This window comes from Stegodyphus dumicola, chromosome 7 (genome assembly GCF_044657685.1).
Source record: "Stegodyphus dumicola isolate Sdum_Otavi_A_Nest chromosome 7, ASM4465768v1".
In the NCBI taxonomy this organism is placed as follows: domain Eukaryota; kingdom Metazoa; phylum Arthropoda; class Arachnida; order Araneae; family Eresidae; genus Stegodyphus; species Stegodyphus dumicola.
Window position 1 is genome coordinate 161,754,894 of NC_140774.1, and position 16,752 is coordinate 161,771,645.

Consider the following 16,752-nt stretch of genomic DNA (forward strand, 5'->3'; position numbering starts at 1 on the left):
ATGATCAGTCACAATTTTCACCGATGAACCGAATATCCAAGATTCAAACTTCTTCAATGCCCATACTATAGCATAAGCTTCACGCTCTATAGTCGGCCAGCTCTGTTGAGGTTTCGATAATTTCTTGCTCGCGTAGCAGATGGGAAATTGCTTCTCTCCCCTTTGCTGTGACAAACATGCACCTATTCCGATTTGGGATGCATCAGAATGAATGACAAACGGATCCTGCAGTGTTGGGGTGATCAGCTCCGTTGACATCGCTAATCGTTCCTTCATTTGTTGAAATGTTGACTCATGAATTTCTTTCCATTCGAGTATTTCCGGTTGTTTATTTTTCGTGAGTTCTGTGAGTGGGTAGGCGATCTCTGCATACCCTGGGATATAATCGCGATAATAATTACATAGTCCTAACAGACTTTTAAGATCTCTTTTCGTTTTCGGCGTTTCCAGCTTCTTGATTGCCTCTATTTTCTCGGGATCTGGTTGATGTTTTCCTGATTCAATGATGTGTCCTAAATATTTAATTTGAGGTTTTGCAAACGAACATTTCTTCGAATTGATAGTAAATCCAAGTGACTCTAGTTTGGTAAAAACTTTATCCAGATGTCGGAGATGAGTGTCGAAACCCGTGGAAAATATAGCTATGTCATCAATATAGGCTCTTGAAAATTGTTGAAATTCTTTCAGCGCGTTATTCATTACTCTCTGAAAAGTTGCTGCTGCGTTCCTTAATCCAAAGGGTAGCACTTTAAACTGATATTGACCTCGATGAGTTTTGAACGATGTGTACTCTTTACTTTGTTCCTCCATGGGAATTGCCCAATATCCTTTCAGCAAATCTAAAGTTGTTATGACGTTGGCTCTTCCTATACTGTACATTAAATCAATGGCATTTTGCATAGGAAAGTCATCTGGCTTCGTCACTGCATTCAAAGCTCGATAATCTAAGCACAATCTGATATCTCCATTTTTTTTGCTTACACAAACTACTGGATGAGTTTTTTTTGCTTACACAAACTACTGGATTTCTGCATTACTTTCTTCTATTAGTCCCGATTTCAATAATTCTTCTACTTCTTCATCGACCTTGGGTTTCAATGCTTCAGGAATCCTATAAATGTAAGGTTTCTTCCTCTCCATATTGGGTATTAATCTAATTTTATGAGCTTCAACTTTAGCTATTTTCAGCTTTCCGGTGAATAGTGCTCGGTGTTTGTTGATAAGAGCTATCAATTTTCTTCTCTGCTGCGGATTCAAATTTTCTAAATTCAGATTTGCATCTATTTTAAAATCTTCCAGGGGGGTCGAGAGATCTTTTCCTGGTAAAATTATAATTTCTCCAAATTCTTCTTCATTTTCAAACATCACTCCAACTGCATTGACACTAGCTTGGAACTTTCTAATTTTATTTGCATGAACATGTTTGATCTTTCCATCAGGTAGTTTTACTTTATAGGAATGAGGTCGGCAATGATTCACGATTTCTCCTGGACCAGTCCATCGTGCATAGAGTTTGTTATTTGAATCTGGTATGAGTAAATAAACTTGTTCTCCGATTTTGAAATTTTTTGGTATTGATCTCCGATTAAAGTACTCAGCATATTTTTGTTGTTTATCACTTGCAATTAAATTGGCTTGTTCGGCTGCTTGTTCTAACCTTATTTTTAAAAGTTGTAAGTAATCCACTGCCGATTCACTTAGATTAGGTGGTATAGGTATTCTCCTGACCATGAAGACTTCAGTACTGCTAAAGGACCTCTTGGTTGTCTTCCATACATCAGCTGAAATGGTGAGACACCCGTGGTGCAGTTTGGTACTTCTCTGTATGCAAAGAGCAGGTATGGGATGTGCTTATCCCAATTCGAAGGATCAGTCCTGATGACATGATGTAACATTTGCTTGAAGGACTTGTTCCATCTTTCTACTAATCCATTTGAAGCACTGTAAGCAGGTGTAGAGAACCTAGTCTTTTCTGGAATTCTTCAGTTAATTTTGAAATGAAGTTACTTCCGTTGTCACTAGCTATTGTATTAGGGATTCCTGTTCTCATGAAAATCTCCAAAAGCGCGTCGCAAGTGGCTTTTGCTGTCAAGCTTCTCAGAGGAATGGCTTCTGGCCATCGGGAATGTTGATCTACCAGACATAACACATATTTATGTTTCCTAGCAGAGGGAGTTTCAATGGGTCCAATAACGTCGATGTTAACTGTTTCGAAAGGTAATCCTGGCCTTCTGACCGGTGTGATGGGAATCTTGTCAGATCGCTTTTCTGGACTTTTCAACTGACAATCTTTGCACGTTTTACAAAAGGTTTCAACATCTTGTGCTAATCCAGGCCAATAAAATGAATATCGTATTCGCTCCTTTGTTTTTCTTATTCCAAGATGTGCGCCGAAAACGGAACTATGTGCTAATTCCAACACTTGTGCTCTTCTACTAAGCGGAAGCACTAACTGAAAAACATTCTGTCCTAATATTTTTTCTTGGTGATGTAAAAGATGATCAATAAATAAATAATTTCCTTTTTTTTCTATTGCTAGCTTCCATGCTTCTCTCAGCGAGGGACAGTTAACTTGCTCTTCGCGTAGGCGTTCAGCAGACGATAAGTCTGTGTTTACATAAACACTCGCCTTCTTCCCTTCCTCCTCTTCGTTTTTCTCCTCTATAAGCATTAGCGGGGGTGGGGGTGGGGGATTGACGCTGTCGTTTGACTGTGCATTGGCGAATAAAGTTTGTAAGTTTTCGCTTCCGTAATTATTTCTTTCTGCGTTTGGTTCTTCTGCCGCAGGATTAATCAACAGTTCCTATATTTCTGGAGTTATTAGGCAAGGCACATTTAGCTTATCAGTCACTGCAATTAATGTATCCACAAAATTAAATATATTGCTTCCATGATCTTTATGGTAAATAGGTACACGGCAAACTTTTGCTTCAATTGGTTGTCCGAAAGCAGGTGTTAGCAATATTTTACCTCCTTCTCTCTCCTCTAAATTTGGAATGAGCGATGAATGTACGATCGTTATCTGCGTTCCAGAGTCTACGATAGCTTCGATTTTCTCAGAGTTAATAAAAATATCTACTTTTTGCAGTGGTTGAACGATGCGTTCTGCGAATTCAGATCGTAGATGGGATGAGTCTACTTTAGCTACGATGGCTTCTTCTTTTGATGTTCTGTTTGAATTTTTTTGAGTTTTGGAATCATCCTTTCCCTTCTTATTTACTGCAGTTTCGTTCTTTCTTCTTTTGTCTGGGCAATCTCTCGCGATGTGTTGATAATTTCCACAAATATAACACTCTTTTCTTCTCGCGTGAAATCTTTCGTGTTTTGGATATTCTTTTCTCATGGGTGGTGGAATATATTTGTCGTGTGCACATGTTGTATCCAGGAATCTCGGTGATCGCTTAATTCCATTTCGAACTTCGTCGAAAGATTTTCCTTTGGCCGTGAAATAAATATCACATTCTGTAGCTAATTCTTGAGGCTTCAGCCATTTATTTCCTTGGCGTATTGCGACGTGTGCAGCTGTTTCTTCATCTTATGCTTGGAATAATTTATCGGAAATAATTAACTCCTTGAGTGTCTCGAAATCCTTTACTTCTCTTGACTTGCAGTAATAGTCCCATGTAGCTGTTAGTCTTGAAGCGAACTGGATATGCGTTTCGCCGGAATAACGTTTAGTTTTTCTGAAGTTTTCTAAACAGGTTTGAGGAGTAGGTTGATATTCCTTCAGAACAAGAGTTTTCACTTTTTCGTAATTTTGCAGATCTTCCTCCTTTATATAAACAAGAACATTTGAAGCTTTTTCTCCAATTAATTTCAATAATATTTCTGATTTGTATTCTTCAGGAACCTTCTTGTGCTTAAATGCTCTTTCGATAGAATCGAAAAATATATTCGATTCTTCTGCTCTCTTCGGTACTGGTATAGTCAGTGTTTCTACTCCTTTGATCAGCTTGTCCAGGAAATTTCGGTTTCTCGTTCTGTGTTTTGTATTAAAGGTGTTGGACTTCTACTTCCTTCATTTTGAGTTGCTCGAATCTTCGCTAGTTCTATTTCGTGTTCTCTTTCTGTTCTTATTCTTTCTTCTTCCATTTGCATTCTTTCCATTTCTTCTTTTCTTTTTCTATTCTCCACTGTAGTAATCAGAATTTCTTTCACGAAATCAGCATCTTCGATGTATTCCTTGCTATTCTGGAGTTTGTGTTTCAGTTCTACCAGCTTCAAATCTGGGGATGCTTCTTCGCCAATTTCCAATAGAACTGTTACTAAATCCTCTTTCTTTGCGTTTTTGAACATTTTCTTCTATTTTCCTTTAGAATCAAGCCTTTCAAACTCTCGATTAAATAATTCTCACGTTTTTACTCTCTTTTGCAAATGAACACTTCTTTCGTTAGTTAGGCTTAACTTTACGCCTCTTCCGTTTTCAACGCTCTAAGCTTCTAACCTCTCTGGTTCTCGTAAGAGAGCGTGTTGTGATGACTTCACGGTTTAATAAGGCACCATTTAGCAAGACGAAACAAACATTTATTAAATATATAATTCAAAGCATAATATAATAGTTACTCAGAGCAGTACATCGCTCCTACCTCATCGTACAATCTACTACCTTCCTCTTCCGAGGCTAACATGCAACTCCTAATAAATACATCTTATTCTTCTCGAAGAAGAGCTTCCTGCGCCAAGCATGCTCTGTTGATCGCCAAACAGTCGCCAGATATCGCACTCTTTATTTCATAAATTACGGTTTCGTATTTTTAATTTTATAATTTCTGCATGCCATCTTACCAGATTTAAACTGATGATCTATAATTCAGAAAAACCGATAATCCGGAATCGCCGAAGTCCCGTGACTATATAACTTGTACATAAATGAATAAGGTTAATATTGGGTGAGGGAAAGTTCTGTTGTATTTTAAAGAAAATATTTGAATTCATTTATAAAAATATGTGTTTAATATTAATCAATTATATATGCTCCGTTATTTGTTACAACCTGTTGCCATCTTCCAGGTAACCTGTAAATTCGTGTTTTGTAGAAGTTCTCATCCATGGAGTTAAAATAGTCAGCAACTGCCTTAGAAACACTTTCAAAAGACTTGAATTTTTTTCCCGTTAGATAATTTTGCAGAGATCTGAACAGGTAATAATCAGAGGGTGCAATGTCAGGTGAATACGGGGGGGGGGGTGACTAAGGATTTCCCATCCTAACGCAATTAGTTTTTGTAGTGTCACCACTGCAGTACGCGGGCGAGCATTATCGTGATGGAACACTATTTCTTTTCTGGACGCTAATGCTGGCCTTTTTTCTTTGATAGCTGCATTCAATTTATCCAGCTGATTGCAGTACAGATCCGCGTTGATGTTTTTCCCTGTTTCAGCAACTCGTAATACACTGGACCTTTCCTGTCCCACCACAAACAAAGCAGTACTTTTCGTTGATGGATACTTGGTTTTGGACCTGTTGCTGATGATGTTCCTGGTTTGCAGTAAGATTTTTTTCTTTTAATATTCTCGTAAAGAATCCACTTTTCATCTCCAGTAACCAGCCTGTCCAAAAACGGCTCCACATTGTGTCTAATCAGATGTGATGAACACATTCTTACACGATCAGACAAATTCTTTTCCGTTAATTCATGTGGAACCCAAACACTTTGCTTTAACACAAACCCAAGAGATTTAATGTGATCTCCAACAGTTGTATGATGAATGCCAAACTCTTCTGCAATTTCTCGACTTATTAAATGTGGATTATTTTCCAACATGAATCGCAAAACATCATTATTGATCTTGGATGGTCGTCCAGATCGAACACTTTCTTTGAGGCTCAGGTCCCCGGAACGAAATTTGCTAAACCATACCGACATGTTTTTCCCTTTAAATATTACATGTAAATGATGAACAGTAAAAAAGGGCACCTTTTATATTATACAGCAGCTAAAAAAACAAAACAAAAAAAAATCCGATTGACTCACTAGCCAGATGTTTTTTTTTTTTTTTTTTATTTATTTACAAGAAAAATCACCTGCCTATTTAAAATAGGACAGAACTTTCCCTATAACCGGATAGCTGAAAGTTGAGTATGGTCAGGAAGACATTAAGACAATGGCTTCACTTCACCCTTCCAAGCTTTTACGCATATTAATAGGTTTTGGAGATGAGGATTTACAAACAGGGATAGAATGGTTCAGTTGGATTTACAGTTTTTTGCTATCATTTTATAGCCTAAGAAAATTCAGAGTATACCACATCCGTTGAAAATATGACACAAACTGCGACACAGCATGAAACGAGATGAATTCTATGAATTTGCTGAGGCAGGTAGTCTGAACTCAAGCCTGAACATATAGCCTAAAAGTTTTTAATTTCTGTAAGCTGCGAATGTTATATTTATTCTATAATAAAATACGAGGAAGATAAAGAACCCACATCTGAATTCACGATTTGAGTAAGTAAAATATGTAGATATATATTTCTAGCTATATATGGACCACACTCACCCTTTAAACTACAGTAGGCTTCAATTTTATGAAAGGGAGAGGCAGAAGAAAAATCACAATAAAGTGAAAGTTATTTTCAGTTCTAGTCAAACACCCCTTTACGGGGACGGTGGACTTTAAAATAGCTAAAATTCAACCAAAATATTGAACTTTTTTTTTAACTCTCTTAATATTTCAAATATTCTAATTTTTAAAGAAGTTACAAGCATTTAAAATGTGTAAACGGCGTAAACTTTGCTCTTTAAATTTTGGAGAAAATGTTAAAAAAATGTATTTTAACAGTTAATTACTGATGTTATAATTTATATATTTGACCAAAAAAAGCCTGTATTTCTTTAAAAAAAAAAAAAAAAAAAAGAGGCTAGAAATGTCAGTATTGACAACTATTAATGAAAACTTTGGTTATGTAAATGCTATAGGCGTAGAACAGGAGGTAGGTAACTCGTTTTCCTTACTCGTTGCAAAAAAAGCGTGATAAACGTCGCTTGAACCAAAGCAAAAAGAGAAGTTTACCTGCTTGGAAAAAAAAACAAAAATAGTAAAAAAAAAAAATGGTAAAGCATTAAAAAAATAATGTAAATGTAACAAATGAAGGTAAAACATGATGCGGGGAAAATTCAAAAGTTTTATTGGACATAATTCGTAAATTGTTTCTACCTCTAACTTTGAATCACATACCAATTTGCAATATGTTTATTTTTCTCAAATTTAATATTATGAGATTAAAAATAGTTAAATGATAGGAAAATGTTAGTACAGTAGGGCTAAATTTTATGAAAGGGGGAGGCAGAAGAAAGACATGATAAAGTGAAACTTATTTTCAGTTCTAGTCAAACGTTCAGCAATGTTCTGCTTACAAGCAGTGCCTTTCGCAATAACTCTAGGACTGTATTCATTATTAACATACAGTGGTTAGATGCAACAAAGACATGTTGTTCATTAAATACTGTATACTAAAGCATGAAGAGTAAAATTTCATTCATAAAGGAACTACACTTCATACCTGATTAGTTCTGGAGCATAAACTATTGCATCTACAATAGAATCCCTTATCATAGCCCTATCTTGTTCGTGAATAGAAAATAAAATCGGTTTCCCAGGCTCTTGTTCTTTGTCTTGCCAAAACTGTCCAACCATATTTTTTAAATAAATAACACCAGCTTGTCTCACAGGCATTTCTAATGTATTCATCATAACTACTTGTAAAAGGGAGGGTGCAAAGCCTATAATTTTATGAACCTGAAAAAAAATAATAAAACATTAAAATATATAAAAAGAGATACATGTATGTAATAAAAATGACGTTAGAGTAGAGAGAACAGTACTCCTTGTATTATTGAAAAGTTGTTGTTTCATTTATAGTAGGTAGCCTGACTAGTTGAATGTTATGGAAACCCTATTATGATGTAATCAGTTGCATGATTGCGGTAAATTTGTAAGGGCTTGTGGTGTGTGTGTGTGTGTCGGTTGGGAAGTCTATTGCTTGTTTTGTGGTTTAGAGAGTAAAATGGCAGAATGTGGTATGATTAGTTTAAAGTTTCTGTAGGATTTGGAAAGAAAGGGGAGAAGGGCATTACTTGACTGGTGTATAAATGAAGGTTTACTTAGTAGCCATTATTAGGTGTCTTGTTTGTAGCAATATGCGTATGGTCAAATGTTGCTACGGCTATATATGTTGCTATATTTGGATATTTTTTACTCTTATTTTGTGAATTAATGTAGTGATGCCAATATACAGATCCTAGTTCAGATAATTTTAGGAAGGTTTTGGATGCTGTTAAGGAATTTTGTTTGACTGAAGATATGTTAATTCGTAAATAAGGTAAGTGGGTATTTCCTTTGTGTAGTTTAAAGATCAATTTCCTTTTTTATGCTATTTCATTATTTGATTTAAAATGTAGTTTATTGAGATTATATATTTTTTGTTGGCTGCTCCTTTGACTTTTTAAATGAATATAGTTTGACGTGTACATGGACAAAATCAAGGGCCAAGTTTAGTTTGATGTGTACATGCCAAGTTTAGTTTGATGTGTACATGGACAAAGTCAAGGGAGTGCACAATGCCAAGTTTGTACAATTCTCTGATGTTTTTTTAACCATCCAGCACACGCTTATGTGCAAAATTTACAACAAATTCAGTTTTTAATGCACATTTTTTGCATATTGAAGCTGAGACGTCTTCAAGTCATTTCTATTCCTCCTTTCTACCCTTCCCCACATCATGGAATGTGCCAACAGTAAGTCATTTGCCTTTTTTTTTTTTTTTTTAAAACTAGGCTTTTGTGCTACGATGCAGCGTTTTCATAAAATTTGCGACACATGCGTGGTCATGTTTTAAAATTTGGAAAACATTCTTTTCTCAAATATTTTGTCATTTTGTGTTATTAATTCGTGTGTATTATTTTAATTTGAATACATTTGGCTCTGTAAATTTTATACCGGATTTCATGGCAAAAAAAAAAAAAAAAAAAAAAAAATATGTGCAACTAACTGATTTTGCTCGGATTCTTCAAGAATTATCTGAAGAAAAGGAACACAAGGAAACCTTTGGATGGGAGAACAATAGTGATTTCCATTCTTATTTTCTTTTATTTCTATTTTTTAGAAATAAATAAAAACATTAAAGTTAGTTTAAAGTGTGTTTTTGTAACCAGTAAGAAGTAAATTTCCTTGCAGAAGTAAGTAATGCTAAACTTACTTTTTTCCTACCAAGGCGTTTTCCTTTTTTACTGTCTATACTTGTCTTTGGTGAATATTAAAATTAGCTTCGATTTTAAAATATAATTATTAAACAATAAATTTAAAATTTTCTATAATAAAATACATCATTGCATTTCCATCTCACTAACATACGAACTTTAAAATAATTTACTTACCGTATTTGACGGCATATAAGATGCACTTTTTTCCCTAAATTTGGTCTCAAAAAAGTTACCTGCGTCTTATACGTGAAGGACACAGGTTAACAATACTGAATGCTATTTTTAGCCCGGATATAGGTCTAGACACACATAACCTTTTTTACATCTGCCATAATTATTTTACGCATGCGTGAAATACCTGTCGCCATAAAGTGACAAAGCTCGAAGCTGATTCGAAGTTCAAACAGGTTCGACGGTTACATTACGTTCATGGATCCTTTCCTTCTTTGACTCAGCCGACACAAGTGTTGGTATCGGTGCTTAAAACTATTTGTTTAAAAAACATACCCTGTGAAATATGACTACATGAAACAAGAGATTAAGCTATACAATTCAGGATAAACTAGGAGTGTTAAATTACGCCAAAGTGCATGGAAACAGAGCAGCAGCAAGGCATTTCGGTCCTATATCTATCGAAAAAATGATACGTACTTGGCGATTGCAGGAAGATCAACTGAAGACTGCTAAAAAACAAAAACATAACCTTCGATGCTCAGCTTCATCTTCGCCTGAACTTGAAAATGCCGTAAAAGTGTGGGTGATAGATAAGAAGAAATCTGGGATAAGTGTTTCAACCAAAATGATAATCAATGAGGCGAAAGGATTTGCAGAAAAACATGGGAATCAACTTTTCAGGGTCTGAGGGCTGGTGCTTCAGTTTCTTGAAAAAGCAAGGCTTGGGCTGGTGCTTCTGTTTCTTGAAAAGGTAAGGCTTATCAATGTGCACAAAAAGAACTATTGCACAGAAAATACATGCAAGAAAACTTCTTTTGAGCTCGGTCATAGGAAATATGGATGAAATTCCACTCACATTTGATGTACCATCCAAGAAGACTGTGAATATTATAGGGTCTAAATCAATAACCATAAAAACCACAGGTCATGAAAAAACCAGATATACGGTAGTTCTCACATGTTGTGCCGATGGCACAAAACGATCGCCGTTTTTCATATTCAAAAGAAAAACTTCCAACGGGTGTAATTGTTCATGTTCATCCGAAGGGCTGGATGGCCGAAGCTGGAATGAAACTGTGGTTACAGAACATATGGGCGATGCGACCTGAAGGACTCTTAAGAAAACCCTCTCTTTTTGTTTTGGATCAGTTTAGCACCCATAGAACTGAAACCATAAAAAATAAAGCTAGAGAATTAAAAACCCAGATAGCTGTCATTCCTGATGGACTGACTAAAGTGCGAGAACGATGGAACAAGTGGATAGGAGAGCCACATTACGCCCTCACACCCTCAGGTAGAATGAAGTGGCCCTCTATTTCACAAGTGTGCGAGTGAGTAAAAAGATCTTGGGAGGATGTAAAGGCTGAAGTAACTGTTAAGTACTTTCAGAAGTGCGGAATCAGTAATGCTCTTGATAGAAACAGAAGACGACGCATTATTCGAAGAAGGTGATACGAATGATGATGGAAACAGTAGTGATGACGATAGTGGAAAGGATTTTTATGGTTTTGAAAGTGATTAAAGTCTAATTTCATGATAGGCAACGTTTTCCTTGAATCTGTGTTTTTTGTTGTTTCTGCTTTATTTTGTATTATGTTTGATTGCTTACCGTTCATTCATTTATTCATCATTGAAATTTACATATCATGTTCAAAATAGCTTGCCGTTTGTTAATTTTCCTTAATAAAAATATGTTTGGCAATTGCAGTCAATGATTGTTTATTTGGCTTTTACAAAATGTGAGAACTAAAAGAAACCACATTTTAAGTTATTGTGGTACCACGCTATCGCGCAGACTATTGAAACTTTTTCCCCTTGTGTGTCGCCTTTTAAATAAGGGTGCATCTTATATGCCGTCAAATACGGTATATTTGAATGTGATATCATTTGTATTTTGCAATAATAAGATTAATATTTTATTTTTTAACAAATTTATTATGAATATTCACTTATTTCTGTCGTTTTTCATGCCAAAATCGGTAAAATAACGGGTGTCATAAAAAACACGATGCGCACGTGCTCAAGTAAAATTGCCAAGCATGCGTACTGGAAGGTTAAGTGAAAATAGGTCAATGTGCACATGGATACAAAGTTTGTGCAATTCTTTGTCTTGTTATTTTGGCTTTGTGTAGCGCAAAAATAGGCGCTACACAAGCCAAAATAACAAGTTAAAGAATTGAACAAACTCGGCATCCATGTACTGCTAAAAATTGCCAAGGGGTACCTGTAAATATATTTTTACCAAAAATTCTAAGCACAAAAGATTTTAATACCATTAGTATAATCTTCTGCACGTTCCCCTTTTACTTAATTTTACTACATGAAAATTTAAGAGTAAAAATTAAATGTCATACACCATTTCTAAGGCAAGGGCAAAAAAAAGTATTGCATATACGATATTTGGCATTAGAAACATCTTTTAGCAATTAGAATATGCATAGTTATAAACTGCATACATGTGAAATTAGATGTAAATTCGATATATAAGTAAACGAGCATAGGATTATTTGTTAAAACGGCCACCTCATCTGCTTTAGAAAATTATTAATTTTCAAAAAGGAAACATCATAGTAAATATCAAAACAATCTGAAAACAAAATCTGTTTCAGGTAAAAATTCTAGGAATTATACCCAAGTCTGCCGTCTAATCTTTTGATTTCAGTTACTTAAGCAAAGAATTATCAAAATATACTACAGTATAAAGTCTGTAATCCAGAATGATCTATAATCCAGACCTCAAAGCCACAAACTTAAGCAAGTGCGTAAAGCATTTACGCATCCGTGTTTAATGTGTGCGTCTGCTACGCATGCACATAAAGCGTTTACCAAAGTGCGCTTCCGATAGAAAGTGACAGAGAGGTTATTGAAAACGAAAAAATTTCGATTGACAAGTTAATCGGTATTCTCAACACAGCAATTACAGGACCTATCTTATTATTAACAAGAAATTATGTCTGTTTATAGAATTAAGGAGAAAGTATTAGCACAAGAAACGAAGCAACTTAAACAACTCACATTGAAAGAAATGTTTAATAAAGTAAACAAATAAATATTAATCTTAGTTTTTATAAATTTTGATACCCTTTAGATCATATCTGCTCTTTATTTCATAAATCACGGTTTCATATTTTTAATTGCATAATTTCTGCATGTCATCTTACCAGATTTAATCCGGAATCTCCGAAGTCCCGACGAGTACGGATTACGGACTTTGTACAGTATATACTAAATTATATCTAGCATTACTAAATAAGTATACTTTTGGTATCTAAAGTACTAAAAGTAAAGTAGTAGTACTCTCACTAAAAGCTGGTGAATGATGATTCTTCACCACCAGGATTTGGCAACTGGGTTCCCTAAACCCCAGTCGCCCTTTAAATGGGGCAGTATATAAGGTATTTCTCCCGCATTCTTGGCATGCCTTCATGGTGCAGTGATTAGCACGATCGACATGTATTCGAGAGGTCCGTAGTTTGAGTCCTACCGAGGACACTGCTCATTTTCCAAGTCTTCTGCTTCGAAATAACCTAATGTCTCTACAAACTGATGATGTACTGTCCTCTTACAGTGGTGCATAGGCAGAAAAACAAGAACATAGCAATGCAGAACTTCTTCCTCTTTGAATTTCAGGTATTAAAATCAATAATTCAGAGCAAAACTAGATTAACCCTTTAAGTGCAGTGAAGCACTATCATGTTTCTCTTCTGTTGTGATAAAAATATGAAGTCAAAAATGCGTAAAAGCTTGATTGTGGTGATGTTTGGTACCTATAATTTTCACATTGACAGCAGTTGTATAAATTTACATTACCGCTTTTATTAATATCACTCAATACTGCTTTTCAATAACATAATGAATCTCTTAGACATGATGTGCTACTATAGTGGCTCACCATCACTAAATGATTGATTTCATGTTGTATTTCACACTTCTTTTGTCCTTACAACACGTTGTAGAGGCAAAAATAAGGAAAAGGTTTTCTTTAGAAAAATTGTCTGGACGAAACTTGCAATAACCTGAGGTATGCAGCAAAAAAAAAAAAAAAAAAAAAAAAAAAAAAAAAAACTGCTAATGGAATTAAACAATCTATTTTAATTTGAACTATATGTAAAAAAAAAATTCATGGAATTTGTGCAGCAAAACACTCTTGTAATAAGTGAAAATAAAAAATAGGTACTTTTCCGTTTTGCCGGCGCAAGCGATAAAGTCGCTAATAATGGTGCAACCGATGCCAAACGGAATATTCTCGCTGGTAACCTTTTACGCATTACCTCATTTTCAAAACAAGTCGCAGCTTTTTCTTATCAGATTGATTGTTTCTTTCAATACTGACATATACTTACATAGAATTTTTATCACATAGTTCAGTTTTATGTCCAAGGCCATTTTCGATAATTAAGTCAATTAGGATGCAATCACAGCGCTTACCCGAAGCCGAAAATATAGAAAAGGTAAAGTCAAGAGTTAAATTCATCAATTCTAATGAGAATGCATTAGCGAAGTAAAGTACTGCAGTTTTACATAATTCCTGAGTAAGCTATTCGTACGAATTGAAATATTTCTTATTTAAACTTGTGTTCCAAATTAAGATTTAACTTGAAATTAATGTAGATAATTACTGAGAACATTAGATTTTTGTAGAGAGTAGTTTACGTGAGATGAGATTGCTTGGGGTTACGTGATATGAACCGGCGAATCAGGATGCTGAACCATGAAAGCGTAGTAAATTCTTAAATTAATGTCTTTTTACAAATTTATTGTCTTTATTTATCGGTTTTTTATAAAATTTTAAGCGATATTAAAATGTTCGTGCCTTTAAAAAAAGAATTCTTAAAACTAACATTTTTTTAAATATTTTTTATGTGTATACTGTATGTTGTCGCCAATAAAGTCTGCTTGGCGAGATTTGCGCCGGCGAAACGGAAAAGTACCAAAAAATATTTTTGTTGGTAAAAATTACTTTTTATATAATAAATAGAGTTAATAATAACTGTTTCTATTATTTTCCAAAAAAAAAAACTATGCATTTTATTCCGCACTTTTAACCATACACACAAGAAAATTCACCAGGACTTGAATAGTTAAACACAGTTAACAAAGATTTTGCTATATGAACAAGTTAAAAGCAGTAATTAATTTTTCCCAATTTCAAATTTATAGGCATACAGTGAGACAACATCCCTGACAAATGCACCCAATGCAAAAAGAAACAATAATCAAATAATAATAATAATAATAATAATAATAATTAAATTCCAAAAGTGCAAATCAACATGTACTATATGCATTTCTGGGTTGCCACATGAAAACGTTTTAGTAATGCTATATGCTACCTAATCAATACATTTTTGTAACTTTTCAATAAGGGTGCAGACATGTGTATTTTGATGTTTCTGCATAAATTAATAAAAAGGAAACAGCTTATATTACTATGCTTCTATTCTAATCATTTAACATTCTATTGATGATAGGTGTAATTGCATTTTATAATTTTTTTAGGATTGAATTACTTAATTACGACAAAGCACTTGCAAGCTACCTGCCTAAGGGAAAGGATGCCATAATGGTGAACTTTTTATAGAAAAATTGGCGGCTAATCTTTGGAATATAGTAACAGGTAGTTTGCCGACATTTTGGTAAGGCGACAAAGGTTACTAGCTAGGACTTTAGCAGTGTACACGGATAAGGTCAAGAGTGTGTGCAATGCCATTTTTGTACAATTCTGGGATGTTTTTTAAAGTGAAAATAGGTCGACGTGTACATGGATGATACCGTGTATGTGCAATTCTTAAAAACGCGGCAAGCAGTGGGCGATTCTGCACTTTGTCCCAATTTCGCACCTAATCTTCGTCATGATTAAGCACTTTTGTTCCATAAAAGTTCTAGCATAAGCATAATTCGGCTGGCAGATTGTTGGAAAAAAATGTTGAGTAAAAAAAAAAAAAACATGCCTTTACTTCGTGAAAACAAAATGGCATCCAAACAAAAACTAGCAGGTTGCTATAGCAAGGTTGGTCGCCAAATTACCATAATCCAAAGATTAGCCAAATTGGCTAATACTCACAATACACATGGAGAAAATTATGAAAACTTCCATGCAGCTAGCTTATTCACTAGGACAACCCAGGTTAAAGTACTAGTGTTTAATGATTTTGCTACATAAATGTTAACAGGCTATGAAAGTTTTGAAATTTTACTCTTCATAATGATCACAAATATAACAAAAAACTCAGTTGCAACATACAAGATACCACACAGTCCATTACAAACATAATTTCTTCTATGCAAATCAAGTTTCTAACGTCTATTTGCAGAAACTAATAACTATTTGATAACTTCCTCCATAGCAGTAACAACTATGAAAAGCCGCAAGAGGAAAATTCAGCTGTAAATACAGCTCTTTTTTACAGAAAACCTTTCTCCACCTTTAGAACGATTACACATATCATAATACTGCAAACTCGCATCTAATTGTTATAGTAGCACACCAGCAATCATTCAAAAGTTACTAAACACTAGTAGTTTGACTTGGGTTTGATTCCAAGTGAACAGGCTGGCTGCAAGAGCATTTTCACGGCTCTCTCTACATTTAACATTGATCGGCGCTTTGGCAAACAAACCATTGGCACCACTGCAGTTTTACTCACCACGTTTACCAATGGTTGATTGACACCGAAAAAAGTAGAAAACATGCCTTCATATATCATTAACACAAGAAATAACTACAACATAATATTCCCTTCTTATATATTTATAATACAGCTAATATTATTTCCAATAGGCCCCCAAATTATTTTTATTTGCAGAATCCTTATTTGTCATTAAAAATGTTTTTCAATACATTTCTGCAAACAAAACTCACCTTCACTTCACTCTTTCCCCATTTCCTCAATTGTTTAAGAGTTTTGCTTAAACTCTTATCAAAACTAATATACACAAATTTATATACTAACAACATAATGTTTTTAAGCTAAGATTTAAAAAAAACCTTTAGTTCTAACATGATCTAAGATCTGTAATCTTATCAGGCATGAATGGTTTAGGACATTTAATTCATTTCATCCTATGTATTCTCTGTTGAGAAAATTCAATTTTATTTTTCATACCAAAAACATATATCACAATATGTAATTGTACATGCTGACAGTAATTTGACGAATTTATAAATCATGAGATTCAAATATTAAAATATTCTCTTCATAAAAGCAGCTGATCTTTAGAATATGGTAACTGGTAGTTTGGCGACATTTTGGAGGCGATAAAGGTTACTACCTGGGACTTTGGTAATAATGTGAGCAGTACTCAGTTCCGACTACGCATTATTTCGTGTGAGGGAAATGAGAGATCATGGGATATGTCATGTGATATTAATGGACGAA

General features: G+C 34.6%; 1 protein-coding gene across 2 annotated transcripts in view; it reads right to left on the reverse strand.

The window, feature by feature from the left end:
• Positions 1-16,752, reverse strand: part of msk (importin-7 msk) — a 92,793-nt gene that overhangs the window by 72,593 nt on the left and 3,448 nt on the right. For both annotated transcript variants that reach the window (XM_085821004.1, XM_085821005.1), the window contains exon 2: positions 7,501-7,736. In XM_085821004.1, coding sequence (XP_085677130.1) covers positions 7,501-7,736 — 236 coding nt within the window. The remainder of the gene's footprint in view (positions 1-7,500; positions 7,737-16,752) is intronic.